Here is a 25,811-nt window from a genome sequence, read left to right as displayed (position 1 = left end):
TGGAGGCTCCTGGGGAGAAGACCGTAAGGGGCGGGGTTAGAGGGGCGTGACCTGGGTTACAGGGGAGGAGTCCGAGGAATTAAAGAAACAAGGAAAGGGGACCAGTCGGGGGAAAGGGAAGGTGGGACAAGGGAGAGGGTAGGCCTGGGTGTTGCGGGGGCGGGGCTTGGACTGAAGGGGCGAGGTTTGCAGACCGAGGCCGCAGCTAGGGCCGCTCGGTAACTGTCCCAATCCACTACCTCCCCAGGTACAACGGGACTCACGGAACTACAGGTGTGGGGTGGGGTACGCGTGGAAGAATGGGCAAAGACGAGGGTGCGCTTGGGCGCACATGAGGAGGTGGAGGGCACGTTAAGGAAGGAGAGGATCTGGAGACTGCTGGGGGGATGAAGACAGAATTGGGGTTTCAGAATTTGTAGCAGGTGCATTCTCCTGGGGCCCTTGTGGGGGAGGGGCGGGAGTACTTTGTGGTGGTGGGAGATACAGTGTGAGGGGGAGAGGTCGCGTCTGATGTGGAGGTTGGAGGCGTGGTTCGGAGGTGAGGGGGAGGGGATCTGAAGGAGCTTTGGGGGAAGGGGGTGGTGTGTGAAAGACTGGTGGTCTAGAGTTGGGGGAGCGGAGAGGCACTGTGTGGAGGAGGAAGGGATGGGACTGTGGACATATTGGAAGGGGAAGGGGTTGTAGGCACCAAATGAGTGGGAAGAACCCCTAGTGCTTTGAGAAAGTCTGGGGGCATTGTAAAGACGCCAGGAAGATGTTTGTACTGTCTTCTAGGAGTAAGGGTGATAGAATTAGTAGAGGGAGGAAGCCAGTCTGTGGTGCTCCTGGCTCCAGCTCCTAACTCCACCTTCAAGCCTGAGTACTCTTAGAAGGGATCCAGGCCCCTTTTGCCACTAGGGTTTGTGTGACTGTCTCTTTAGTCTGGCTGAGACTGGGGATTCTTCCCCTAGCTGGTGTCCCTGGGGACCCTTCCCCCATTCAGTTCCTGTTAACCCCCCACTCTAGTTCCTGTTCCTTCCAGAAGCCTGCCTTGGTCCCTGTCTGACCCCTCCCCCTCTTTGCCCTGCCCTATGCTCTGGGTGTGCTCATTTCCCACTTCCTTCCTCGCCCTGGGGCCTGGCCTGGTCCTTGCCCATCTAGGAGCTGTGCCCTGCCTGGGACTTTGTACTCAATGGCCAGAGACCCAGTAAACCAGCGGCAAGACCCAGACCCCACCCCACTATTACGAAGGTCTTTCCCAATAGCCCTCCCACTGACTGGTAGCCACATTTTTACCACTTGCCACTGATTTTCCCCACTCTTTTCCTTCCACTGGGTGGTGAAACTTAGGGCCCTCAAAAGTTCTGGGTTTCTCTGGGAGGAGGGATATGAGGAGAAATATTGAGGGTCTTTGATGTATGTTTTGAGAGGTTGGCCTCTTGTAGTTCAGCCGCTCAGAAAGAGATGTGAAGTTCCTGCCTTAGCTGAGGGAGGAAGAGAGAATAGCTACCCACACTCCTGACTTGGAACCTGACTGTCAGAACTGACACCAAGGCCTAGACCTCTTGGGGGCTCCTCTGGTTTCCTGAGGGGACTTGATGTTGTGCCAAAATGCTTTTTGCCCCCAGGCTGGCTGAGAGAGGGTGAGAAAGGCCTGCCTTCCACTCCACTCAGTGGCTGAATGAGTATGACTGTTACTGAAAGGGGCCCCAAGCCACCCTCCTTCTAGCGGAGAGACTGACTGGGAGGGAGGGGGTGCTGAGGCCAAACAAAGCCGTGGGGTAGGGTGGGGTAAAGGAGGGCAGGCTGAAGCCTTTTGAGGAGGAGCTGATTGCTATGGCAACACAGCTTCCCAGACTGTCTTTCACAGAAGCAGTCCTAGGGCAAGCTCACTCCAACTTCTTGGACTGAGGCATTTGTGTGAGTGGGTGTGGCGTGAAGAGAAAGGGCATCAGTATGCTAGCTGAAATTGTAGTATATAGCCTTTTTGTTCCAGTACAAGTAGCAATGCGTTCAGGTGCTTGGACCATCCTCTGAAAATGGATTTGAGTGAAGGATAGCCTTCATAATTGTAGCAATATAAGGCCAGAATTGGAGATACCCTCACTGGTCATTGTTTATACAAACCCCTCATTTTACAGATTTGGAAATTTATGGTCAAAGAGACTGGGGTTTTCTCCAGATCTTACAGGAGTTAGGACCCAGATCTACTTCATTCATCACCACTTAGCCCAGGGTTCATTGTTTCTTTCAGGCAATGTTTATTGAACACCTATTATGTGCCAGGCACTGATGTTGATTATGGGAATACCAGCATGAACAAAAGGAACAAAACTGCTACTCTCCTGGCGCTTCCATTCTAATAGGAAGAGAAATGTGTGTGTGTGTGTGTGTGTGTATGTGTGTGTGTGCTGGACAGAGAGTGAGATGGGTCAGGGGATAACTGCAGTGAAAAAAATGATAAAGCAGGGTAAGAGTTTAGAACAACTAGGTAAGGGCTTTTGATTGTGCCATGCTGCTTTCCCAGGGCACACTAGAACATCTTTGATCCTTCCTTCTGAACTATTGCCCCATGACCTGTGCAGGTAACTTAAGGCCTAGACCTATGCTAGTGCCAGTAAGCAAGAACAAGGCCAGTTCACCAAGGGATCCGTTCTTTCCTATAGTGTTCTGTGTCTATCCTACTGTCTTCCCAGTAAGGTTTTACTATGACAAGTAGGCTCTTACGTTGGTACTCTGCAATTTTGTTTAAGGTTTTGAAAATTTCCTGATTCCTACTCCTTAGCATTAGGGAACCACCAAGGATGTCAGTCCACAGCAACTGGGTTCTTTTTCAGGGTTTTTTCCCTGGTGTGAGGTGAGGAGAAAGGAGCCCAGAGAAACTAACTGTTCCTTGCTTGTTCTTCCTAACTCTAGGGCACAAGGAGGAAGTAGGGGGAGGGTGGTGGGTTTTACTGTCCTGTGACCACCTCAGGGCCTTTGGGGCCCACAACACAGGCAAGGACCTTGGGGCTTCTGTGACCTCTAAACTGTAGAAGAATGGACTCTCCCTCTTCTGGAGACAGCCAGGGTGCCTGCCTTGGCTGCTGCCAATTCTCCAGAAACTTAGTTTGACTCTTCCCTCTTTTGACTGATGTTTGCCTCCTGCTTCTGTGGAAAACTGGGAGAAAAAGCCTCCTAAGTTTGGAAACTGTCTGACTTGCCAACAAATGCAAAAAAAAGAAAGGTAGACAGGACTACCTATTTTCATAACTTGTCCCTCTAAAAAGTGTCTTTTAATGCTAATCCTTGCAAGGGGTTCCATTCTTGTTATTTAAAGAATAGGACAAGAATTAGGAATGCTAGTTCTGCTGCCATTTAATTTGGCTGGGCCTGGGACCCAGTGACTCAGGGGGAGGGTGGGGAGTTTTGAGGGAGCTGTGAGTCATGGGGGTGAGCCCCATCACAAGAGTTGGACACATTTCCCCCCACTGTGGGTAGAAGCCTTCCTCTCCCACTTCCCCTGGCTGCTCTTCTTACTTGAACAGGGACCTATGAATAGAAAAGAGTATTGGCAAAAGGGTTGAAGCAGCATGGTCTCAGAATCGGAGTTCAGAGAAACAAAGAATGATATTTAGGTCCCTGAATTAAAATGTATCTGTATCTCCAAACCCTTGGAGCTTTCCTAACGAAGGCAGATCATCGGTATAGACTGAGAGAAAAAGAATATAATTTTTCTATGGAAGGATATAAGATCCCACTTCAGGAGTTTTTCTTCTTCTTTGGCATGAAGGAAGCTTCCTGGGTTTTGAAGGCCCTCTGATCTCTGGACCTGTGGTTTGCAAGGCAGAGAGAGAAGAATGGGAGTGGGATGTTTGGAGTCAGGTGTGGGAAGAGAAGACTGACTTTGGAGACAGTCAAACTGCGGCTATGAAAGCCCTAGGGCGTCCTATTAATCTTCCTTGGAAGAGGAAGGCCGGGGTGGGGGTTGGGGGGAAAGAGAAGTGGGAGGCCTACGCCTTTGAAAGGGTTAAATGGCCGGACTCAGTGCTACTTCGGACTCCAGCAGGTAAGAGGTTAAGGACATGGGCGGGGCGACCCTGGGTAGGCCAGCCCCTTCCCCTTGTAGGCCAATTGGCGTGTGTCTCTTGGAGGGAGCGTGCTTTACACTTGAGGTCGTGGGAGGCTGGCCTCCTATAGGCCAATGAACATTGTCGGTGCCCGTGGTGGGTGTGGTCTGAGGGGGGCGTGGCGGCAGCGGTGGGGGTGCTGGGGCGCTGGGCGGGGCGGGCCGCCCCATCAGCTGGTAGGAAATGGCCTGTGAGTCAGAGGGGCAGTGGAGTCGGCTGCGCGGAGCCGGGGCGGCCACGGGGAGGGACAGTGGCTGGGAGGGGCACGGCAGTGGCTGGGGGGCTGTGGACGCCAAGGTCCGCTAGTGTTGCACACGAAGCTGAACAGAGAAGAACCTAGCAGAGCAGGGCTCATCCTGAGTCACTCTTTGTCTAGGTTGGGGGCCAGTGTCGGGAAGAACCGGGGATTCAAGGGGAGGGGACCGGGACGGAAGGGCCCGGAGCAGCAGCCGCCGCGGCAGAGCCAATTTGGGAGCGGGGTGAGTGTGTGCTAGGGGAAAAGAGCAAATCTCTGAAGCTCCAGTAGGGAACGGGGCCTGTCCCATGTTGTGGGGAGAAGAGGGGTGAGAAAGGACCTGGGACGCTAAGCAGTGGGTGGGGAGATCTTCCAGAACAAGGAGTCCAGGAGCTGGCGTGAGTCGGCCAGGCACAATTTGGAGAAGGTGCTGAGATTTGCCCCCTCTTCACTGAGAGTGGAGCGTTCTAGGCCAGCGGCCAAAGGGCCGGTGAGAGAGCGGAGGCTGACCTCCCTATTCACAGTGGTGGTCCTTGGGAACCACCCCCACTAGCTTGTGTGGATGTGTAAGGGGACAAAATATGGAGCAGCTGGCAGCGGTTCTCTCTGAATAGGATGAGGGTGGAATCCGCATGGAGAGGAATTCTCCTTCCTGCCACCCTCTTTGATCATGATAGAAACGGACATCTTTAATATTAAAGGGAAGGGGAGAGTGAGCCTGGGAACTTGTATCTATACCAACACCCTCCTACCCTCACCTCCCAGGCCTAGCAGGTGTCTGAGGGTACAGACCTCATGGTATTCTGGGACTTGTTGTTTTTGCTGGCTTTGCTTTCTTGGCATGTTGGGAGCTGTAGTCCTTACCAGCCACAGCCTGGCACAGTTGTTTGATGCCAGCTGCTGCCCACCTCCTGCACAGAGAGTTTTTGGTCTACCCTGCCCCCCTTCCCACTGCAGTCCTGCCCCATGAGTCAGCTTGAAGCCATGATCTAGAGCCAGACTGGCAGAGTGGCAGGGAAGTGAGTCTTAGAGTTTCTCATTGACAAGGTGGGAACTGAGGAGGCTGTAGTGTAATGAACAGATGCCAGTATGGTGGGGTCAAGGCTTACCTGGCTTCCCCAGTGCAAGGGTTCAAGAGGCCAATTGGGATGACTTGGAGGTGGGAGTGCTAAAGAGGGGTAGAAATGAGTACAGGTTTTACCTTCTGACAATGCTGTCATTGGTGTTCTGCCCTTTCTAGATACATCATCTACCACAGGGAACCAGAATTTTCTTATGGATCCCAGTTCCAATGAGAACTTGGTGAAATAGGATAGTGTGGGGTGTAAGGAGGGGAACTTGATGTAGGAGAGCTTTTTAGTTCCTGGGTACAAATCTCTCCTTTCTCCTTGCCCTCCTCCCCAACCTCTGTTGTTGCTGATTCTCCCTATATAAGTAATCTTTCTGCTTCTCTCATTCTGGGAGTTCTCCTCTGCACTGACAGGACTGCTGCCCAGATCTCTGAGCTTTGCATTCCACTTTTTGAGCTCTGCTACATGCTTACCCCTGTGTTTGAAGTTGGATGGAGGGGTGGGGTATAAACCTTCCTCAAGAACCCTATGGCCAGGCTGGGAGATGTCTTACCCACAGGAGCAAGCAAAACTGTCACTGGGTTACAGGAGGTATGGCAGTGTCATAGGTGAGGTCTCAGAGGAGAGAAATATCTATGGGCTGGCATGGCAAGAATAGGCTTTCTAGAAGGGATGGCATTTCGCCTTGCCAAGGAGGAAGGATAGGGCTGTGGTAGGCTTACAGGGGTCATTCCATGAAGGGGAAAGGCATTAGATAGCAAGCAGCACAGACTACTACTCAAAGTGAAGCTTGATCCTGGGGGCGGTATTTCCTCCCATGAAAGAAGATGCCTTCAACTTGACATTCCTCTCAACTAGTATGGGTTCCTGAGGGTGGACTAGTCAGTGAAGGCCATCTTGTGCCCTGGCAGAAAAGCAGTGGTTTAAGTTTATGTGTATTGGATGTGTTGGGGAGGAGTGGAGAGGTATTCTTAGCTGCTTCCAGTTGTTTGGCTGCCACTGCCTTATCTCTAATTTGCAGGGCCTAGGGGGAGGAGTAGGTCCAGAAAAGTGCCTTCTGGCAGTGCCTCCTCCCCACCAGACTTGTTTTTGGTTAGATTTGTTGTTTCCTGGTAAAGGGACAGACTTCTGGAAACAATTGAGAATTTAAGGCTGAAGGGCAGCTTTGAGCTGACCTGAGGTCGTATCTCTGAGGAGTGTTGATGAGGTATGAGTTTCTGCAGGACCTCTGCTCTTATGGCTCTGCAGTGGTGCTTGTCCCTTTGGAGACAGACATATGGGGAAGAGTTGTGCAACTCAGTGGCTTGACTAGAAAGCTGTAATTCTTGCCCTGGAATCCTCTCAATTAGCATGGTCTCTTGGATCTTAGGGGATCTCATCCCCCCTCCTATTCAGGACAGGAGTTCCCCAGGTGATGGCCCTGTAAGTGGTCATTCTGCCTCAGCTTACTTCTTACATTCTTAGTACGTGGGCCAAGACCTGCCTTTTTGTGACTCCGTAGGTAACCCTCTGGGCCCTGGATCCTAAGACTGCCCCTTCTGCACTCCTCAGATAGGAGGAGATTGTCCGGTAGTATACTCTTATTATCCCACAATTGGAGAGGTGCCTTACCTCTAACTCCAGGGGTCCTGGCTTATGTCTGTTGCTCTTTCTGCAGGGTCTGGCTGAGCCCAGGAGCTGCACGGAATGGTGGCAGTCACCTTGCCAGTGCAGCAGGCATGGACCAGACTGCAAGCTAGGAGAGCAAGGCAACAGTCAGGAAGAGGGAACACACAACTAGGCTTAAGGCCTCTTCATCGGGGTGAGTGCCAGGGAGGGGGAAAGGGAGAAGATCCAGTAAGAAACCTAAGCTAAACATACCACCCTCTCAGAAGTTCCAGGAGTGCTCTATATTCCATTAACCCATCTGGGGATTTGGAAACTTTTCTTCTCAGGAACCCCAAAAGCTCGTCACCTCCTCAGGCCAGGGGAGGATCTGAAACTCAGCTGGGAGGGAGAAGACTCATTGATTCCTCTGACCACCTTTTTTTTCTCTTCTCTTGCACAGATGTCCCCAGGCCCCCCAACCCAGGCCCTGCATAAAGGCTGTGGGGGAGGCCCCCCCTGACCCAAGTGGGGGCTTCATGCGCCACGTGCAGGCGGAGCCGTCTCCATCCTCAGAGCCAGAGGCTGGCCCTTCGCAGCCTGCAGCCAGGCAGGGGGCTCTACAGGGTGGCCTGCTCATGGGCTACAGCCCAGCAGGGGGGGCGACATCCCCCGGGGTCTACCAGGTATCCATCTTTTCCCCTCCAGCTGGTGCCTCTGAGCCTCATAAGGCCTTGAAAAGGCTGGCCCCACCTACTGAGGGTCCCCGGGAGCTGAAGAGAGGCCCTGGGCTGGGGACCAGAGAGGGATTACCCCCTGAAGAACCATTTACTGTGGGACTATTGGGCCTCGAGGGACTGGGGCTGGGGCTGGGTGTGGCCAGCCAGCATTTCTGCCATCATGGCCTCTGTGTTGTGGAACAGGGAGGTAGCTCCACCTCACCTTGGACTTCAGGGACCCAGAGTTCCCCTTGGCCCCCATCAAATGCTTCCTGCAATACTTTGCACACCAGAGACTGGGCTTCCCCAGATCCAGGGGGACAGGGGTCCCTGGGCGAGTCCCCAGGGCCAGCCCCTCCAGACCAGCTGCACACAATTGACACTGATTTGCACAGTCTTGCACAAATTGGGGATAAGAGCCCAGTGGCTGGGGTGGGCACCCGGGGCAGCCCCTGGCCTAGGGAGTCCCCTGGCACTGCCAATGGGCATAGTCCCGAGCACACACCCCCTGGCCCTGGACCTCCAGGCCCCTGCCCTACCAAGCGAAGGCTGCTTCCTGCTGGAGAAGCCCTGGATGTCAACTCTGAGGATGAGGGGCCAGCCCCTCGGAGGCGCCGGGGAACCCTGGGCCACCCTCCTGCTGCCAACAGTTCTGATGCCAAAGCCACACCCTTCTGGAGCCACCTGCTGCCTGGGCCCAAGGAGCCTGTGCTGGTAAGTTATGAGAAGAGGTGATCTACTCTTAAGTGGTTATCTATGTGGGAAAAAGTGAAGGCCTTGGGTGGAGGTTTGGGAGGGGGAGTTTCCTGTGAGAGCTTGTGATGAGCCCTGCTCACAAGCATACCTGGCCTTCACCCAATCTCCTTCCCTAATCTTTCCTCGCCACAGGACCCAACAGACTGCAGTCCCGTGGGGCGGAGGCTGAAAGGTGCACGTCGCCTAAAGCTGTAAGTGACCAGCTTCTCCCTCTGCCCTGTGCCTGAAAATGGGGCAAAAGGCTATAATCCTCTGTCCAACCCCAGGGTAGGGTCCCCAGGGCAGGAGCCCTAGGTAGTGGCAAAGGGTGGAGCCCAAGAACATGAGCAAGCATCCTAGAACACCTCAAGCCAACCCACTATTTGTCCCCTCCTCTACCAGGAGCTCCCTTCGAAGCCTTCGGAAGGGGCCAGGCCTGCTGAGCTCCCCCAGTGCCTCCCCTGTTCCTACCCCTGCTGTCAGCCGTACTCTGTTGGGCAACTTTGAGGTAGTTTCCCTTGGTTTCCATGACTGGGAGATTTGAGGGGAAGTGGGATGGTGGAGTGTGGCTTTGCTCACATAATGTGCTTTCCCCACCCCAAACCTAGGAATCATTACTACAAGGACGCTTTGCACCATCTGGCCACATTGAGGGCTTCACGGCAGAGATTGGAGCTAGTGGATCCTACTGCCCCCAGCATGTCACGCTGCCTGTCACTGTCACCTTTTTTGATGTGTCTGAGCAAAATGCCCCGGCCCCCTTCCTGGTATGACCTGACATTAACCCAAAATTAGTTTGTGAGGATGGGGGTTGGGGACAGGAGTTCTTTAGGTCTTCTCACCTAGGAAAGAATCAGAGCCAGGTGGGAAGAGCTCTAGTGTGGGGCAGGGGCTGGGTCCCAGAGTGAGAGATTGTGAAGATGGATGAGTATCCAGGGCTCTCCCAGACCCCACCTTGGCTGATGGCTCCTTGGCCTTCCCAGGGCGTCGTGGACCTGAACCCCCTGGGGAGGAAGGGTTACAGTGTGCCCAAGGTGGGCACCATCCAAGTGGTGAGTTTTCCCTAACTGGGGGGAGGGAGGAGAGGAAAACAGCCCTTAGGCCCTACCAACCTTGCCTTCTTGCTCCCAGACCTTATTTAACCCCAATCAGACTGTGGTGAAGATGTTCCTTGTGACCTTTGACTTCTCGGACATGCCTGCTGCCCACATGACCTTCCTGCGCCATCGCCTCTTTTTGGTGCCTGTGGGTGAGGAGAGAAATGCTAGCCCTACCTGCCGCCTCCTCTGCTATTTGCTGCATCTCAGGTGAGGACAGGGCTTATTTAGGGGCAGCTGGGGAGACCAGTGCATCCTTTCCCCAGTCAAGGTATCCCTTCCCTGTGTAGCATCTCTCCTTGCTTTCTCACTGATTTTCACCTTGATTATTGTGCCTTTCCCAGGTTCCGGAGCTCCCGCTCAGGCCGCTTAAGCCTGCATGGAGACATCCGCCTGCTTTTTTCCCGCCGGAGCCTGGAACTGGACACAGGGCTCCCCTATGAACTGCAGGCTGTGACTGAGGCCCCTCACAATCCACGTTATTCACCTTTGCTCTGATTATGATTATCAGTCCCTGAACCCATGAGGGTCAAGGACCTCCCCATACTGCTCCATCCTGGACAAAGCAAACACGTGGAAAGGTGGCAAGAGACCTTTCAGGCTTGAATTAAAGCCGTCATCATGCTCATGCCCAAATTAATTATTTGGGTATTTAAAGCTTCTGATCCTTACCATGCTCTGCCCTACTCTGGGTACTCCATATGCCTCCCCCTTCCCTTGAATTTCCCAGGCCAGCTTAGGTAGCAGGGAGGAACTGGAGCTACCCTGAGGTTGTCCCAAGTTCCCAGGCAAATCATGCCAGCATTGCCTCCCTGTCCTGGGCAGGGGCCACTTATTATTTTATTTATTTTTAATTTATAATTTATTCAAATTGGATCGCCTTGGTCCCCTCCCAACCTGATCATTGGCATTGCCCCTTCTCCTTCCCTGCTCTCAGCTATTGCTGCAGCCTTAGAAATTGAAGAGGCTGATGTGGGGGCTGGGAGAGAACTGCTTTCCCTCAGCTGAGGGCAGAGAGGCGGTCCCAGAAGGACTGAGTCACTAGCCAAAGACTCAGCTTCCTCTGTCCCTGTTCCGTTCACTTCCCCTACCCCTTCCTCTGACCTCTCTCTGAAAACCAACTCACGTATATGTGTGTGTACATGTGTGCACGTGTGCATGTGCACTGGTGTGCTTGTGTGCACAGCGTGTATGTGTGTGGTGTGTGTGTGAGAAAGTGTGCATGCATGCACACACACAGGGGTTAATCACCCGTCATGTAGGGCTCCAGACTCCAGTTGTCCCTCTCCTCCTGCCTGTGTCTCCTTTGGGGTTCTGACTGAGGAAGGTGTTCAGAGGGCAGAGTCAGGGCCAAGGATCGGGGTGCCTCCTATCATCTGGCCAGACTCTGACCCACCTACCTCAGCTGGGGTGAGGGGCACCCCTCAAACTCAATCATGTGGTTCCCAACTACCCCATTCCCCACTCCAGACTCTGACCCAGCCTTAGCCCTGACTCCTAGGGCTGGGCTGAGGGGAACAAGCATTCGCTAAAACTTGAAAAAAAGAAAAGAAAAAGAAAAATTGTACCTGGTACTTTTTTTAGGAAAAAAAGAATAAATTCTTGTTTGGAAACTTGAGCTAAGTCCTACTTTTTATGTTGGGGAGAGCATAGGAATGGGAATGGAGGGCAAAATGCCCTAGCCCCCTCCTGGTATGACCTGACATCAACCCAAAATTAGTTTGTGAGGAGAATGAGGGATTGGGGGCATGAGTTCTTTAGGTGTTCTTACCTAGGAGAGAATCAGGGCTAGGTAAAGGACTCCATCTATTTGAATAGTTACATTGTCTGCAGTGGACAGCTGGGACTATCCTTTTTCCCTGAGAGGAGGCCTGAGGCCATGAAGTCTTAAGCAAGGCCCCAATGATTCTTAGGGTCTGGTCCTGCTCTTTTCAGATGGAGTAGGGTGGTGGGGAGGCTTCACCCATAAAAGCTGATTCTCTGGATGTGGATCTAGATTCTCCTACTGGTTCAACTGTTACTGATTTTAGCCCCTCTGAGCTTCATTGCCCTGATATGTAAAATGAGGGTGACTATTCAAGTCTCTTAAAGGATGTGCCCAAACATCAGGGATGTGGACAGGTTGACATGCTCCAGACAAGGCTGAAAGATGGGGCTGTGTGCTGGATGCTATGCAAGGGAACTAGGCCCGATGGACCCTGACTGGGTAAAGGTAGAAATAGCCATGATGCCTTGGGAAAGAGAGGTGGTGGAAATCTCTGCCCAATCATGGGCAATGTTGTGCCCTGTTGCCATGGCAACAGGAATAGGGGGGGGTCAGTTCCCAGTGGGAAGGCTGGGTATAACAGCAGGACAAGAAAATGTCCCTATGGCAACCATGGTAACGAGTCAGCTCCAATCCCCTGTCGCTATGGTGACTGGTGGGGACAAACGCTAAGAAGGGTAAGCTGATTCTTGGGTAGGGGTAAAAAACTTATTAAGAGTTGTTTGTGGGCCACCTGCACGCAGAAAATAGCCTGCATTTTGGTCGCCATGTCCGGTATCTTGGACTTCATCAAAGCGAAACAGAACGAGCTGCAGCCTTCGGCCCTGCAGGTCTGAGTTTCCTAGGGAACTGATGCCTGCTTCTGTCAAGTCACGCTGATTGGCTGAGTGTGGGGAGAGGTGGAGGGACGGCCGGAAGTACGTCCGGGGGAGTGGAAACACAGAAGGAAAGGCTCAGGTCCGGGCTTCTGGGGCGACTCTGCTCCGCGTCTCTTTGGTTCCGGAGGGTTTGCGGCTGTGGGAAATGCTGGCGCGCGCTGCGCGGGGCACTGAGACCCTCTTGCTGAGGGTAAGTGCGAGACAGCCTTCTCCAAGGGTCGCCCCAGAGATCACCTGGGTCGTCAACTGGGAAGGAGCGGGATTCTAAGTTTGGGGAGAGAACTGGGGTCAGAGGTCATGGCATCCACGTGAGTTCTCTCCGAGGACCGTTTAGGATCGCAGTTTATAGCAAAATGCCCCCGGGACCGGCGTTGAGAGAGGCAGGTGCATGGCCGTCTGCGGTCTCTGCGAACCCTCCGTCTTCCCTTTAGGGCTTTGTGCAGGCCTCTGGCCGCGCTCCGCGTCGCGCCTCCTCCGGATTGCCCCGAAACACCGTGGTACTGTTTGTGCCGCAGCAGGAGGCCTGGGTGGTGGAGCGAATGGGCCGATTCCACCGGATTCTGGAGCCTGTGAGAACCTTTTCTGCCCACGCCAGGCCAGACTGATGCCCAGTTCCCTCACAACATGGGGGGAAGGGGTGGGACCTCTTTGGGGCTCGCCCTCACTCACCTTTGTCTTCCAACTCCCAGCCTGACCTGGCAGGGCCATGGCTGCTGACTCTCATACCCGTGTTTTACCCACCTTTCACTATTGCTGTACCATCCCACAGACCCCATTCTTGGGAATTTACCCTGTCCACCCCCTCAGCTCCACCTGTCTGCTTGGAGAAGGTTATTTCCCTGGCTCCCATTCCTTTGATTCCCTCCTCCATGCAAAGGCCCAGCCTCACATTCCTATACCACTGGGCTTCCATACCAGTGACACCCCCAGCCTTCTGCTTTTCAGAGCATGTTCCATATATGGAATCCCTACCCTAGGTTGGATCCCAACCCTGCAGCTTCCATCCTTCTGAAGACCAATGATTCCTCTTCCCAGGGCTTGAACATCCTCATCCCTGTGTTAGACCGAATCCGATATGTGCAGAGCCTCAAGGAAATTGTCATCAACGTGCCTGAGCAGTCGGCTGTGACTCTTGGTGAGGGATGCACGTGACATGGGTGCTCTGAGGCCATTAAGATATGGTTGCAGGAGATCCAGAGCTTAGGAGAAAGAGATGATTGGGACCTGAGGCCTGACCTTCCTCCTTTTCTCTCCTGCCCCTGCACCTGCAGACAATGTAACTCTGCAAATCGATGGAGTCCTTTACCTGCGCATCATGGACCCTTACAAGGTATCTGTCCTTGCTTTTTTCAGTTGTTCTGCTCACGAAAATCCTGAACCCAAATTTAAACCATCCATGCTTCTTTCAGGCAAGCTATGGTGTAGAGGATCCAGAGTATGCTGTCACCCAGCTAGCTCAGACAACCATGAGATCAGAGCTCGGCAAACTCTCTTTGGACAAAGTCTTCCGGGTAAGGGGATCTGAGCCAGAGTTAGGTTTTGAAAACATATACCTTGCATTCTCAGTCCTTTCTTAGGGTGGGGGGTGAGGGCCGGGGGGTGGTGGTCAAGATCAGTCATAGCCCCCTCCCAGCTTAGACCTCGGATGGGTGGATTGAGGCCATGGAACATATACCTCTCCTCCTCCAGGAACGAGAGTCCCTGAATGCTAGCATTGTGGATGCCATCAACCAGGCTGCCGACTGCTGGGGCATCCGCTGCCTCCGTTATGAGATCAAGGATATCCATGTGCCACCCCGAGTGAAAGAGTCCATGCAGATGCAGGTGGGGGCCAAGGAGGGATGGGGAATGGGACTTCAGAATGCTCCAGTTGCATGGGAATCTGGACTCCCCTATAGTGGGTATGGTTTCAGGTCTGTGTAAGAGTTTACTCTGGCTTCTTGTTGATGGAGGGTGCTGGGGGCTTTCAGGTGGAGGCAGAGCGGCGGAAACGGGCCACAGTTCTAGAGTCTGAAGGGACCCGAGAGTCAGCCATCAATGTGGCAGAGGGGAAGAAGCAGGCACAGATATTGGCCTCTGAAGCAGAGAAGGCTGAGCAAATTAATCAGGCAGCAGGTCAGTGGAGGGTAGAGGCTGATGGAGGAGCAGGGCATGGGCCTTGGAGGGTTGCTGTGGGAGCAGGAGTTTGGTGGTGCTCTGTCCTCACGGGTCAAGCTCTGTCTTCTTTCTTCCAGGAGAGGCCAGTGCAGTTCTGGCCAAAGCCAAGGCTAAAGCTGAAGCTATTCGCATCCTGGCTGCAGCTCTGACACAACATGTGAGAGGCCCCTGGGTGGGAGTGGGGGCCAGGAATTGACAGTGGAAGAAGTTCCTGCTGTTGTGGGTTCCAGATGACATGATCTCTTGGTTTGTGATCTGCACATCCTCTTTCCGGCAACCTGACTTCTCTCTACTTCCTCCCCTCCCCCTTCTTTACAATCATGATCTCTGATTTTATCCCTCCTGTGGCCACAGAATGGAGATGCAGCAGCCTCACTGACTGTGGCTGAGCAGTATGTCAGCGCGTTCTCCAAGCTGGCCAAGGACTCCAACACTGTCCTGCTGCCCTCCAACCCTGGCGATGTCACTAGTATGGTGGCTCAGGTTAGAGTACCCCAAGGACCTGGCACAGAACTCCAAAGCCAGAGACTAAGACCCCACCCACACCATCACTACTTACACATAGAGGCCTTCCAAGTGACTTGAGACCTAGACCTCCCTTCATTCCTGGTGGAGAACGAATCTCTAAGAATGAGACACCCCCACTCACCCCTGTATCCAGGGAAGCTCTGGAGGCTTTTTGGGGTCATATGCCTATACCGGTATTCTGAGGGTGACCCCACTCTGGGGTTTTTAGATTCCTAGAACTGACTCCAAAGCTTGTAAGAGGGACAGAAGAAAGGAAACACTCATTTACTGGCCCCAGCCCCACGTTTTTCCTTTCAGCCATTGGTGGATTGGGCCACACTTTCTGCCATGTGTCCTCAAGGCTCTCCCTCTGTCCCTGTCCTCAGGCCATGGGTGTGTATGGGGCCCTCACCAAAGCCTCACTGCCAGGGGCCCAGGACTCAGTCTCCAGCCCGAGCAGCAGAGATGTCCAAGGCACAGATGCAAGTCTTGATGAGGAATTCGATCAAGTTAAGCTGAATTAATGGAACTGGGCTTGACCAGGAGGGCTGGAGACAGGGAGCAGCTCTCCCCAACTCTGCACTGGCCTCCCTGCCGAGATTTTGGTTATTACTTTTTTATGTGAACGTTAATCATGTAATAAATTTGCCACTGGCAAACCAGAAACTGTCCTCTTTAATTGGGAAGTGAAAGTCACCAGTGTTTTCCTTGGATGTCCACTCATGCCCTCCAGTCCTGTCAGGTCTTGGGAACTGATTATTCCTTGAGCAAGAATGACTCTCATGTGAAGGTAAATCATCCTTTCTGTCTTCAAAAGCCGTGGGAAAGGATGGAAGGACTAAAGCCACATGTCTGCTGAACTGCCAGCAGGGGAATGTAGTCCCCTCTTGCTAAGTACGGGGCTGTGAATTTGAGCAGGTGTTTGGGAGGGATTTTTGAATGAGAAAGAGGACTGCCCTGGCAAGTTAGTACTGCTGAATGCTTAAAGGATCTTCAGGGACTGAGGACACTCATTCATTCATTCAAAACCATTTGCTGTTGGTCTACTATGTGGCAAGCTCAGTGCCATGATGACTGAGCAACTATTCAAAACAACTGAAGATTTAGTGGTCGCTCCTTTGACAAAGTACCAGGCCAGGGAGGGGAAACAGACAAATAGATACAAAGTGGCAAGTGCTGTGATGGAGGAAAGTTCTGGCTTAGGGATCCTGGGGGGATGAGTATGTCAGCTTGTGGGCAGCAGGGTTGCCAACTCTGCCATTGAGCAGGAAGAACTGGAAAATCTTAACACGTTCACCAGGCTAGGGTTTGGGCCCAGAATACACAAAGGCCCATGCTCCGGAGAAGTAGGAACATTTAGACATGTTTGCTGTGCCTGAAGGGTGGGATGTTGGGATGGAAATAATATGGCAAGGTATAAAATCATAGAGTTTGAATCCTGAAGACTTTGGACTTGATCCTTAGCTGGGGTGGAGGGGAATCTGTGAAGCGTTTTTCCTCCTTCCATGAAGAATTTTAAGATTAAGGTAATCACCTTAGTGTTTTAGAGAAAGCTGTCTTGCTGCAATGTGGGCAGAATTTGAAGGAGAGATGGAAGGCTGTAAGGACAGTAGGAAGGCTGTCTCAGTGATCATGGAGAGGGTGATGAGGCCTGAACTGAGGTAAGGGGCATTGGGATGGAGGTAGAGGGATGACATATTTTAGAATTAGAATTTATTCATTTGCCTATTTGATAACTACTAAACACCAACTATATGTCAGGCACTGAGAATATAATAACGAGAAAACAAAATTTCCTGCTCTCAGCTTATGTTCTGTTTGGAAGGGACAGACCATTATAAGATGTATTTCAGATGCTAATGAGTTGTGCTATAGAAGAAATTTAAAAAGGGAGACAGAATTGTGGGGAGGAGGCTGTAATATTAGGAAGAGGCTTCCAAGAAGCCTCACTGGTGTTACATTTGAGCTTAGATACAGAGATGAAGGGAAGACCCATTTGGACATCTGGAAGTAAAGTTGACAGGAGACTGCAAATGCAAAGGCCCTGAGGCAGAGCATGCCTGCCTTATCTGGAAGAGCAACGGAGCTATGGTCAATGGAACAGACTTAAGGAAGCAAAGTGGCAGCCGGAAGAATCAGGGAAATTGAGGAGCTGGGTGTGTAGACTTGTAGGGCCAGGTAGGGCCACTTATAAGAACTTAGGCTTTATTCTGTGATGAGAAACCAGCTTTTTGTTTTGCTTTTAATAGTAGCTTTACTGAAAATAGTTCCCATACAATTCACCATTTAAAGTGTAAATTCTGTAATTTGCAGTATATTCACAGTTATGCAACCATTTTAAATTATGCAACAATTTTAGAACATTTTTATCACCACTCTGCATACTTATCCCACCATTAGCAGTTACTCCCATTCCCCCAGCCCTAGGCAACCACTAATTTACTGTCTCTGTAGATTTATGTATTCACATAAATGGAAAAATATAACATGCTATTTTGTGATTGGCTTCTTTCAGTCAGCATGATGTTTTTAAGGCTCATCCATTACAGTAGCATGTAGCAGTATTTCATTCCTTTTTATGGCAGAATTATATTCTATAGATATTCTATAGATTATACCATGTTTTGTTTATCCATTCATCAGTAAGGTCATTTCCATTGTTTCCACCTTTTGGCTCTTACAGGTAATGCTACTATGAACCTTTATGTGCAAGTCCTTATGTGGACATGTTTTGGTCTTGGGTATACATCGAGGATTGGAATTGCTGAATCATGTGGTAACTATATGTTTAACCTTTTAGAGAAGTACCAGACTGTTTTCCAAAGATGGTGCACCATTTTACAATCCCAACAGTAGCGTATGAGGGCTCAAATTTCTCCACATCCACACCAATACTTGTCTTTTCTATTACAGCCATCCTAGTGGGTTTGAAGTGGCACTGCCAGCATTTCCCTGCTGACTAATGATGCTGAGCATCTTTTCATGTTTGTTGGTCATTTATATATCTTAGAAATGTCTATTCGGATTCTTTGCCCATTTTTAAATTGAATTGTTTAAATTTTATTATTGAGTTGTAAGAGCCAATGAAAGACTTAGAGAAGAGGAATAAAAAAAATCTATCAGTTGGAGTCGGCTAAGCAAAATGGAGAAAATAAATATCATTTATCCCTGTTTTACGTGTGAGTTAATGCCGAATAATGTCAGTGAGTGGCAGAGGTCAGATTCAAATTAAGTATGATTCCAGAAGCTTAGCTCCTAGTCTTAATCAAGAATGGGACAGTGGTTCCCTGAATTCTAGCTTAGTCCCTTGTCCCCAATTCTCCTAAATTACTATAATCTTTCACCAAACGCTCCATCCCTGGCCAGCCCCGCGCTCCTTGCCGAACTTCCCCGAAGGCGCCAGCAGATGGCGATCGAGCCCCCGCAGGCTGCTCTGTCTGCCGCGTGCACATCTGTGGTGCCAGGTCGCAGGAGACGCCGCCGCGCTTCCGGGAGCCGTTCAAGGTAAGCTAGGCTCTCCGAGAGCCGCTTGGACGTTCCTCACTGCCCTCTCCCTTCAGTAAGGGGTTAGCTCCCCAGTTCGTAGTTTAGCGTGCCCAGTACCGGGGTCAGAATGCCCAGGCGGAGGCTTGGTAGCCACCGGAGAAGGTAGAGCTTGGACGTCTGGGTTCCGGCGAGGCCAACCGGCTCTAGACCCCACGTCTTTGCCTTGCTGCGCTGGGGAGGTCGCACCTCTTCAGGCAAACCTGGCCGTCCGGAAACGGAATGTGATTTCTCCCCTTCATCCCCTCGGTGCCCGCCAGGCGGCGCCGTCTGCCTGACCCGGGTTTCTCTGCGGCTACGAGTCCTGGCCACCTAAGGGGTGTTGATTGACAAGGAGAGAAGAGGAGAAACTCAGAGAACAGTCTACCACTTGGAATAAGTGTCGCTCGTGGACTGTTGTTCATCACTAGGCTCTCCTCGAGTACGTGTGCAAATTCTTAACGCTCCACCCGCTAAGTTATTGATTGAGTAGATCTGGGGTGGGGTCTGGAAATGAACATTTTAAACAGCCGCTCCGGGTTGATGCCCATAGTCTGTGCACCTCACCTTCAGGAACACTGGTGGAGAGGAATATTGCATTGGGTTGGCTCTGGGACTGTTTATATTCAGGAGGGCTTCTAAGAGAAAGTGATTCTAGCTGGGCTTTATATTGAGGGACCAGAATATCCACTATTTTTTTGCCCCACAGTGATGAATTCCCTCCCTCGCCACCACCAGGATGCAGAAGATCTCAGTGCTGCTCTCCCTGGCCTGGGTCTGCTTCCTCTTCTACGCGGGCATTGCCCTCTTCACCAGTGGCTTCCTGCTCACCCGTTTGGAGCTCACCAACCATAGCAGCTGCCAAGAGCCCCCAGGCCCAGGATCCCTGCCATGGGGGAGTCGACGGGAGCCTGGGGCCTGCTGGATGGCATCTCGGTTCTCCCGGGTTGTATTAGTGCTGATAGATGCTCTGCGATTTGACTTCGCCCAGCCCCAGCACTCACATACTTCTGGGGAGCCTCCTGTCTTACTGCCCTTCCTGGGAAAACTGGGCACCTTACAGAGGATCTTGGAGATTCAGCCCCACCATGCCAGGCTCTACCAATCCAAGGCTGATCCGCCCACCACCACCATGCAGCGCCTTAAGGCCCTCACCACTGGCTCGCTGCCTACCTTTGTTGATGCTGGCAGTAACTTTGCCAGCTATGCTATAGTGGAAGACAATCTCATTAAGCAGTTCACCAGTACAGGTTAGTCTGGGCCTCTTTAGAGACCAAGAATACCTTGGCAAATTTATTCTTTAGAAATCAGAGAACCAGAACTTTGGGTGCCCAGCTGGATGCTTGACTATGCTGTAGAAGGGTAAGAAGAGAAAGAGTCCACGGCCATGCATGCAGGGAGTGCAGGTCCAGGCTTTGTTCTTCTGCAGTTTCTAATATGCATGGGGTGTTTTACTTTTTGGGAGCTCTAAGGGGTGTGGAGAGACAGGAAAAGATGTGGGTCTGGTAACTTCACAAGTGTGGAGGAGAGAGCAGACGGTCCAGGCACTGTCCACTAACTGATTTGGAAAAAGTAAGACATACACAGTAAAAACAGCAGCAGAGTTAGCCAGGGACTGAGAATACCGAGCCTTTTGTAGGAACAAGGAGTGTAGGTCTGGGAGGAGTATGGTTATCAGGGAGAGCTTCCTGGCAGAAAGTTTTAGGCCATGAACAATAAAGAGTTGCTGGATGGAACTGCTGTGCCTTAGAATGAATGGTTGGGATTTTTGATGGGTCTTCACAGGGCTTCCTTATTTCTTTTCCCCTGCCTTGATACCTGCTCAGGCTGTGACCTGCTCTCATGTCCCTACAGGAAGGCGTGTGGTCTTCATGGGAGATGACACGTGGAAAGATCTTTTCCCTGGAGCTTTCTCCCAAGCTTTCTTCTTCCCATCCTTCAATGTCAGAGACCTACACACAGTGGACAATGGCATCCTGGAACACCTTTACCCGACCAGTGAGCATGGCGCCAGAGGCAGGCCTAAGACTGGGAGCTGGGGAGGCTGCTTCAGGTCACAAATTCCAAGTCTCCCATGGGTGCAATGGTCTGTCCCTGGACAGAGGAGTGACAGAGCCTGGCTGGGATTGAGACGTGGGCCTTAGTCCCCTGTGCTCAGTGTTCTTCCCTTCACAGTGGACAGTGGTGAATGGGATGTGCTGATTGCTCACTTCCTGGGTGTGGATCACTGTGGCCACAAGCATGGCCCTTACCACCCTGAAATGGCCAAGAAACTTAGCCAAATGGACCAGGTGATCCAGTGAGTGTGGGTCATGGGCTGGGGGAGTGGGTTTGTGTCTGAAAATCTCAGGATATATGATCCCAAGAGAAAAAGTCCTTATCTTGGGGCCTGTTTCCTAGTTGAATTCTGTCTTGTATAGGATTTTTTCTGAAGATAGGGCCTTGTCTGTCTTGAGTAACTCGTGTAACTGAGGCAATAGGGTCATAACTAAAGAGGTGTCTCTTTGCCAGACATATAGGCTCTACTAATGGAAGTTACAGCTGGGTGGAATGGGTTCCTGAGAAAAATGTTTATCCATCCTTACTTTCTGACACATTTCTTGGCCCCCAGACAACTTGTGGAGCGTCTGGAGAATGACACACTGCTGGTGGTGATTGGGGACCATGGGATGACCATGAGTGGGGACCATGGAGGGGACAGTGAACTGGAGATCTCAGCTGTGCTTTTTCTGTACAGTCCAACAGCCCTCTTCCCCAGCACCCCACCAGAGGTGAGGCCTGAGGTGTGCTTTGTTTGGTCTCCTGGGATTCAGCCCACGTCAGGATTACAGCATCCTTGTGGATGCCTCCATTTTCGGCCCATAAGTTCATGATTGAGGCATCCCCCACTCTCATGTCCTATGTAGGCCCCAATGTCTTCCATCCCAAACACTGACCTTAACTCTGGTGAACCTATTGACCCTGTCCTTGTTCTCTAGGAGCCAGAGGTAGTTCCTCAAGTCAGCCTTGTGCCTACACTGGCCCTGCTGCTGGGCCTGCCCATTCCATTTGGGAACATTGGGGAGGTGATGGCTGAGCTGTTCTCAGAGGTCGAAGGCTCGCAACCTTACTCTTCTGCTGTTGCCCAGGCCTCAGCTCTCCATTTAAATGCTCAGCAGGTAAGTAATGGGCTGGGCTTCCACGTAACAGCTAGGGTGGGCATGGGAGAAGCATAATGACCCACTCCACTGTCCTTAGTTCAGTCTTAATCCCACTTACCATAGAAATATCCTCCCATTATCCCTCCCTTCTCCCTGTCCTGGACAGAGTTTGGGTCCCTGATTCCCAGATACCTGCTTTGGTACCTATTCTTGCTCTGTCCCAGTTTATATCTCTGACCTGTTCCCTTGGCCTCTGACCTTTTCTGCCAGGTGTCCCGATTTCTTCACACCTACTCAGCTGCTGCTCAGGACCTCCAAGTTAAGGAGCTTCATCGACTGCAGAACCTATTTTCCAAGGCCTCTGCTGACTACCAGCGTCTTCTGCAGAGCCCCCAGGGGGCTGAGGCAGCACTACAGACTGTGATTACTGAGCTGCAGCAGTTCCTGCGGGGAGTTCGAGCCATGTGCATTGAATCTTGGGCTCGTTTCTCCCTGGTCCGCATGGCAGGCGGCACTGCTCTCTTGGCTGCTGCCTGCTTTCTGTGCCTGCTGGCATCCCAGTGGGCAACATCCCCAGGCTTCAACTTCTGCCCTCTTTTCTTAATACCCATGGCCTGGGGTCTGGCTGGGGCTGTAGCATGTGCTGGATTCCTGACAGCTACTGGACTGAAGCTGGATCCAGTGGTTCTAGGGGCTGTGGCTGCAGTGGGCACCCTCCTGCCTCTTCTGTGGAAAGGCTGGGCTGGCTGGGAGTCTAACAGGCCACTGGCAGCCCTCCTTCCCATGCCTGGGCCTGTCCTGTTTCTCCTGCTCATTCGCTTTGCTGCTTTCTTTTCTGATAGCTTTGTTGTAGCTGAGGCCAGGGCCACCCCATTCCTTTTGGGTTCACTTATCTTGCTCCTGGTTGCCCAGCTTCACTGGGAGGGCAAGCTGCTGTCACCTAAGCTACTCACAATACCCCACCTTGGCTTCTCAGCCCCACCAGACTCCCCACGGCACAATGGTGTTCATGCCCTGGGGCTTGGAGTTGGGTTGCTTTTATGTATAAGGCTAGCCGGCCTCTTTCATCGCTGCCCTGAAGAGACACCTGCTTGCTGCTCCTCTCCCTGGCTGAGTCCTTTGGCATCCATGGTGGGTGGTCAAACCAAGAATTTGTGGTATGGAGCTTGCGTGGGGGCTCTGATAGCCCTGTTAGCTGCTGTGCGCCTGTGGCTTCACCACTATAGTAATCTCAAGAGCCCGGAGCCCCCTGTCCTCTTCATACGCTGGGGGCTGCCCCTGATGGTACTGGGTACTGCTTCCTACTGGGCATTAGCTTCAGGGGCAGATGAAGCACCCCCACGTCTCCGGGCCCTGGTTGCGGGGGCATCAGTTGTGCTACCTCGGGCTGTGGCAGGGCTGGCTGCTTCCGGGCTTGTGCTGCTGCTCTGGAGGCCTGTGACTGTGCTGGTAAAGGCTGCAGTGGGTGCTCCAAGGACTAGGACTGTCCTTACTCCCTTCTCAGGCCCCCCAACTTCTCAGGCTGACTTGGATTATGTAGTTCCTCAAATCTACCGACACATGCAGGAGGAGTTCCGGGACCGACTAGAGAGGACCAAATCACAGGGCCCCCTGACGGTGGCTGCTTATCAGCTGGGGAGCGTCTACTCAGCTGCTATGGTCACAGCGCTCACTCTCTTGGCCTTCCCACTTCTGCTGTTGCATGCAGAGCGCATTAGCCTTGTGTTCCTGCTTCTCTTTCTGCAGAGCTTCCTTCTCCTGCATCTGCTTGCTGCTGGGATACCCATCACGACCCCTGGTAAATACATACCTCAGCCCCGATTCATCCAAGGGCAGTAGGGATGTGAGTTCAACCCCTCTTATTTCCAGGGAGGAGTTCTCCACAGGTTCTTCACCTGACACAGGGCCTCAGCCCTTACACAGTTGGGAGGGTCTTCCTGAAGTTCTATCTCTTATCTGCTAGCCAAGCTAATTGGTCCCTCCCTGTGTGCATGCACTTGGACTTGGAGTTGGGTTGCCTTTATGTATCAGGCTCTGGGGGCCAGCAAAGCTCAGGAAGAGGGAGACAAGAGGTACTCCAAAACTCATTTCTTAGGAAATGCTGCATCTTCATGAGCACATTCCCTGATTTTTCCAGTGATGGGAGTGGTGAATTATGAGCATATAATATGATAGAGAGCTGTGTGTATATGAGAAAGAGATTGGTCATTCAGTCTCTTTCATTGGGGTTCGGAGTAATGGGGCTTTATGCCACAGAGAGAATTAGAATAACAGAATATGGACCATAAGGAGGTTGGTGTGATGGGCATGGGTAGTGTGTACATGTATGAAATTCAGCACTAAAGTAGTAGGCATATGTGATCTGCGGCAGTAGGCTATGATTTCAGGAGTGGGATGTGACTAAAAAGGTATATTTCTTCCTCTAGGTCCTTTTACTGTGCCATGGCAGGCAGTCTCTGCTTGGGCCCTCATGGCCACACAGACCTTCTACTCCACAGGCCATCAGCCTGTCTTTCCAGCTATCCATTGGCACGCAGCTTTCGTGGGTTTCCCAGAGGGTCATGGCTCCTCCACCTGGCTGCCTGCTTTGCTGGTGGGAGCCAACACCTTTGCCTCCCATCTCCTCTTTGCAGGTACCTCCTCACTCCTCCTTTGCTTCCACTGTTTACTCTGGCTTTATGGAAGGAGAGAAAATACGTGGGTTTGAGTGGGGAGATGTGATTTTGTTGGATCTTTGCCACCCATTGGCCTGTGCCAACAACTAGAATAGTTAGGGGCCAGGGTGGCCTGATCCCTGGATCCTCCATTGATTCTAGCCCCACCTTCCTCTGAGGCAGTAGGTTGTCCATTGCTCCTGCTCTGGCCTTTCCTATGTGACAGTCAAGGGCCCCGGAAAAGGCAGCACCCCCCAGGGAATGAAGCTGAGGCCAGAGTCATGCATGAGGAGGAGGAGGAGCCACTAATGGAGATGCGGCTCCGGGATGCACCGCACCACTTCAATGCAGCGCTTCTGCAACTGAGCCTCAAGTACCTCTTTGTCCTTGGTATTCAGGTGTGTGCAGGGGAATCATGGAGTTAGTAACCTTTTCTCATCTGTACATCACATAATCTTTGTTTCATACTTTGCCAAAGCCCTGGGAGAGAGCCTTGACTGAGATACAAATAAGCAAAGTGGTTGCCCAAAGCCAGTGGCCTCAAATGGCTGTACTGAGACCTGACATGGGACTCCTTAATCCTAGTCTTAGATTATTTCCTCCCTACAAGCTAGATCTGGATCTTGCTGGTTGTGTTTGGGGGTTACTTCATTAGTGGGTGGACTGGAAAAGCTGAGATGATGGCCAGGAGTTTGTCCCAGCTGTGGTCATCGGTCCTCCTTGCCTTCAGTGGCAGAGGGTGTGACTCTGGCATTTCCCTCCACTCTGGGAGGCAGAGCCAGCCTGAGTGTAAGCAACACAGATGGGTGGTGCTTGCCCAAGATCACAGTGAGTTATAGTGGGGCTTGGAAAACAGTTAGGTCTCCTGACTCCTAGCCCAGAGATTTTTCCACTGACACACACTACTTTCCTACTCCTCCCATTCTTCACCGAGGTCTACAATGACTCTCTCTTTGACCCACTTCCTTCTCCCTTTCCCAAGTAACTTGACCCCTCCTCTTCTCCCTTAGATTTTGGCATGTGCCTTGGCAGCCTGCATCCTCCGCCGGCATCTCATGGTCTGGAAGGTGTTTGCCCCCAAGTGAGTGGATTTGCTTGAGAACTGTTGATATTGGGAACGGTGAAGCTTGGAGCAAAGAAATGAACATCCAGGGTGGACAAGGTTTGCCTCATGAGGCAAAAGGTTCTAGACCTACTCTCAGTGTCCCCTGAGATTCTCTGCTTCTCTTTGCAGGTTCATTTTTGAGGCAGTAGGCTTCATTGTGAGCAGCGTGGGACTTTTTCTGGGCATAGCTTTGGTGATGCGAGTGGATGGTGCTGTGAGCTCCTGGTTCAGGCGGCTAGTTCTGGCCCAGCAGAGGTAGCCCAGGCTGCAGGTGCTGGCTCCTGGCTGTGGGGAGAGCTGGAGGACAGTCCATTCTGGCCCGTATGGGTGCTGTATCATCTGCAAGAGAGGCTTAGCCACATTTCTTACCACCATGCAGCCAGGAGCTACTGGCATCTGGGACTTCATTATTTTATAATCCATAATTATAGTGGAGCCTGATCCTAACTCCTGCTTTGGATGCATTGGGTGGTCTCCAAAGTGGAATAAAATAATAATGTAAATATGTGTGTCTGAAATGCGGGGGAGCCCCCACTGTCCTATAGGGATTCAGGA

General features: G+C 51.9%; 3 protein-coding genes across 14 annotated transcripts; all 3 read left to right on the top strand.

Annotated features, from left to right (window-relative positions):
* The first annotated feature begins 95 nt into the window (after positions 1–95).
* ATOSB (atos homolog B) lies at positions 96–11,146 on the top strand. Of its 7 annotated transcripts, none has more exons than XM_036888503.2 (9): positions 96–247; positions 7,051–7,194; positions 7,441–8,410; positions 8,585–8,643; positions 8,834–8,939; positions 9,040–9,198; positions 9,415–9,483; positions 9,563–9,738; positions 9,873–11,146. In XM_036888503.2, the coding sequence occupies exons 3-9, from the start codon at positions 7,517–7,519 to the stop codon at positions 10,024–10,026; spliced, it is 1,617 nt and encodes a 538-aa protein (XP_036744398.2). In that variant the 5' UTR covers positions 96–247; positions 7,051–7,194; positions 7,441–7,516; the 3' UTR covers positions 10,027–11,146. The 7 variants fall into 7 exon arrangements, with proteins under 7 accessions (XP_036744398.2, XP_036744399.2, XP_036744400.2 ...); XM_036888504.2 differs by having other exon boundaries at positions 170–273; XM_036888505.2 differs by lacking the exon at positions 96–247 and adding an exon at positions 4,222–4,278.
* A 1,059-nt stretch (positions 11,147–12,205) lies between these two features.
* Positions 12,206–15,501, top strand: STOML2 (stomatin like 2). The gene is made up of 10 exons (XM_036888531.2): positions 12,206–12,361; positions 12,603–12,740; positions 13,207–13,306; positions 13,443–13,501; positions 13,581–13,682; positions 13,861–13,995; positions 14,142–14,286; positions 14,406–14,485; positions 14,683–14,811; positions 15,222–15,501. The coding sequence occupies exons 1-10, from the start codon at positions 12,317–12,319 to the stop codon at positions 15,357–15,359; spliced, it is 1,071 nt and encodes a 356-aa protein (XP_036744426.1). The 5' UTR covers positions 12,206–12,316; the 3' UTR covers positions 15,360–15,501.
* A 2,764-nt stretch (positions 15,502–18,265) lies between these two features.
* On the top strand, positions 18,266–25,759 carry PIGO (phosphatidylinositol glycan anchor biosynthesis class O). 6 transcript variants are annotated; one of them, XM_036888285.2, is made up of 12 exons: positions 18,266–18,339; positions 18,639–18,799; positions 19,067–19,607; positions 20,212–20,355; positions 20,533–20,656; positions 20,969–21,128; positions 21,336–21,515; positions 21,768–23,295; positions 23,924–24,130; positions 24,335–24,549; positions 25,162–25,232; positions 25,386–25,759. In XM_036888285.2, the coding sequence occupies exons 3-12, from the start codon at positions 19,097–19,099 to the stop codon at positions 25,513–25,515; spliced, it is 3,270 nt and encodes a 1,089-aa protein (XP_036744180.2). In that variant the 5' UTR covers positions 18,266–18,339; positions 18,639–18,799; positions 19,067–19,096; the 3' UTR covers positions 25,516–25,759. The 6 variants fall into 6 exon arrangements, with proteins under 6 accessions (XP_036744180.2, XP_036744182.2, XP_036744183.2 ...); XM_036888287.2 differs by lacking the exon at positions 18,639–18,799 and having other exon boundaries at positions 18,271–18,339; XM_036888288.2 differs by lacking the exon at positions 18,266–18,339 and having other exon boundaries at positions 18,355–18,799; positions 19,096–19,607.
* The last annotated feature ends 52 nt before the right edge of the window (positions 25,760–25,811 follow it).

The sequence above is a fragment of the Manis pentadactyla genome, chromosome 3 (genome assembly GCF_030020395.1).
Source record: "Manis pentadactyla isolate mManPen7 chromosome 3, mManPen7.hap1, whole genome shotgun sequence".
NCBI lineage: Eukaryota > Metazoa > Chordata > Mammalia > Pholidota > Manidae > Manis > Manis pentadactyla.
This window is presented reverse-complemented; position numbering and strand designations above follow the sequence as displayed.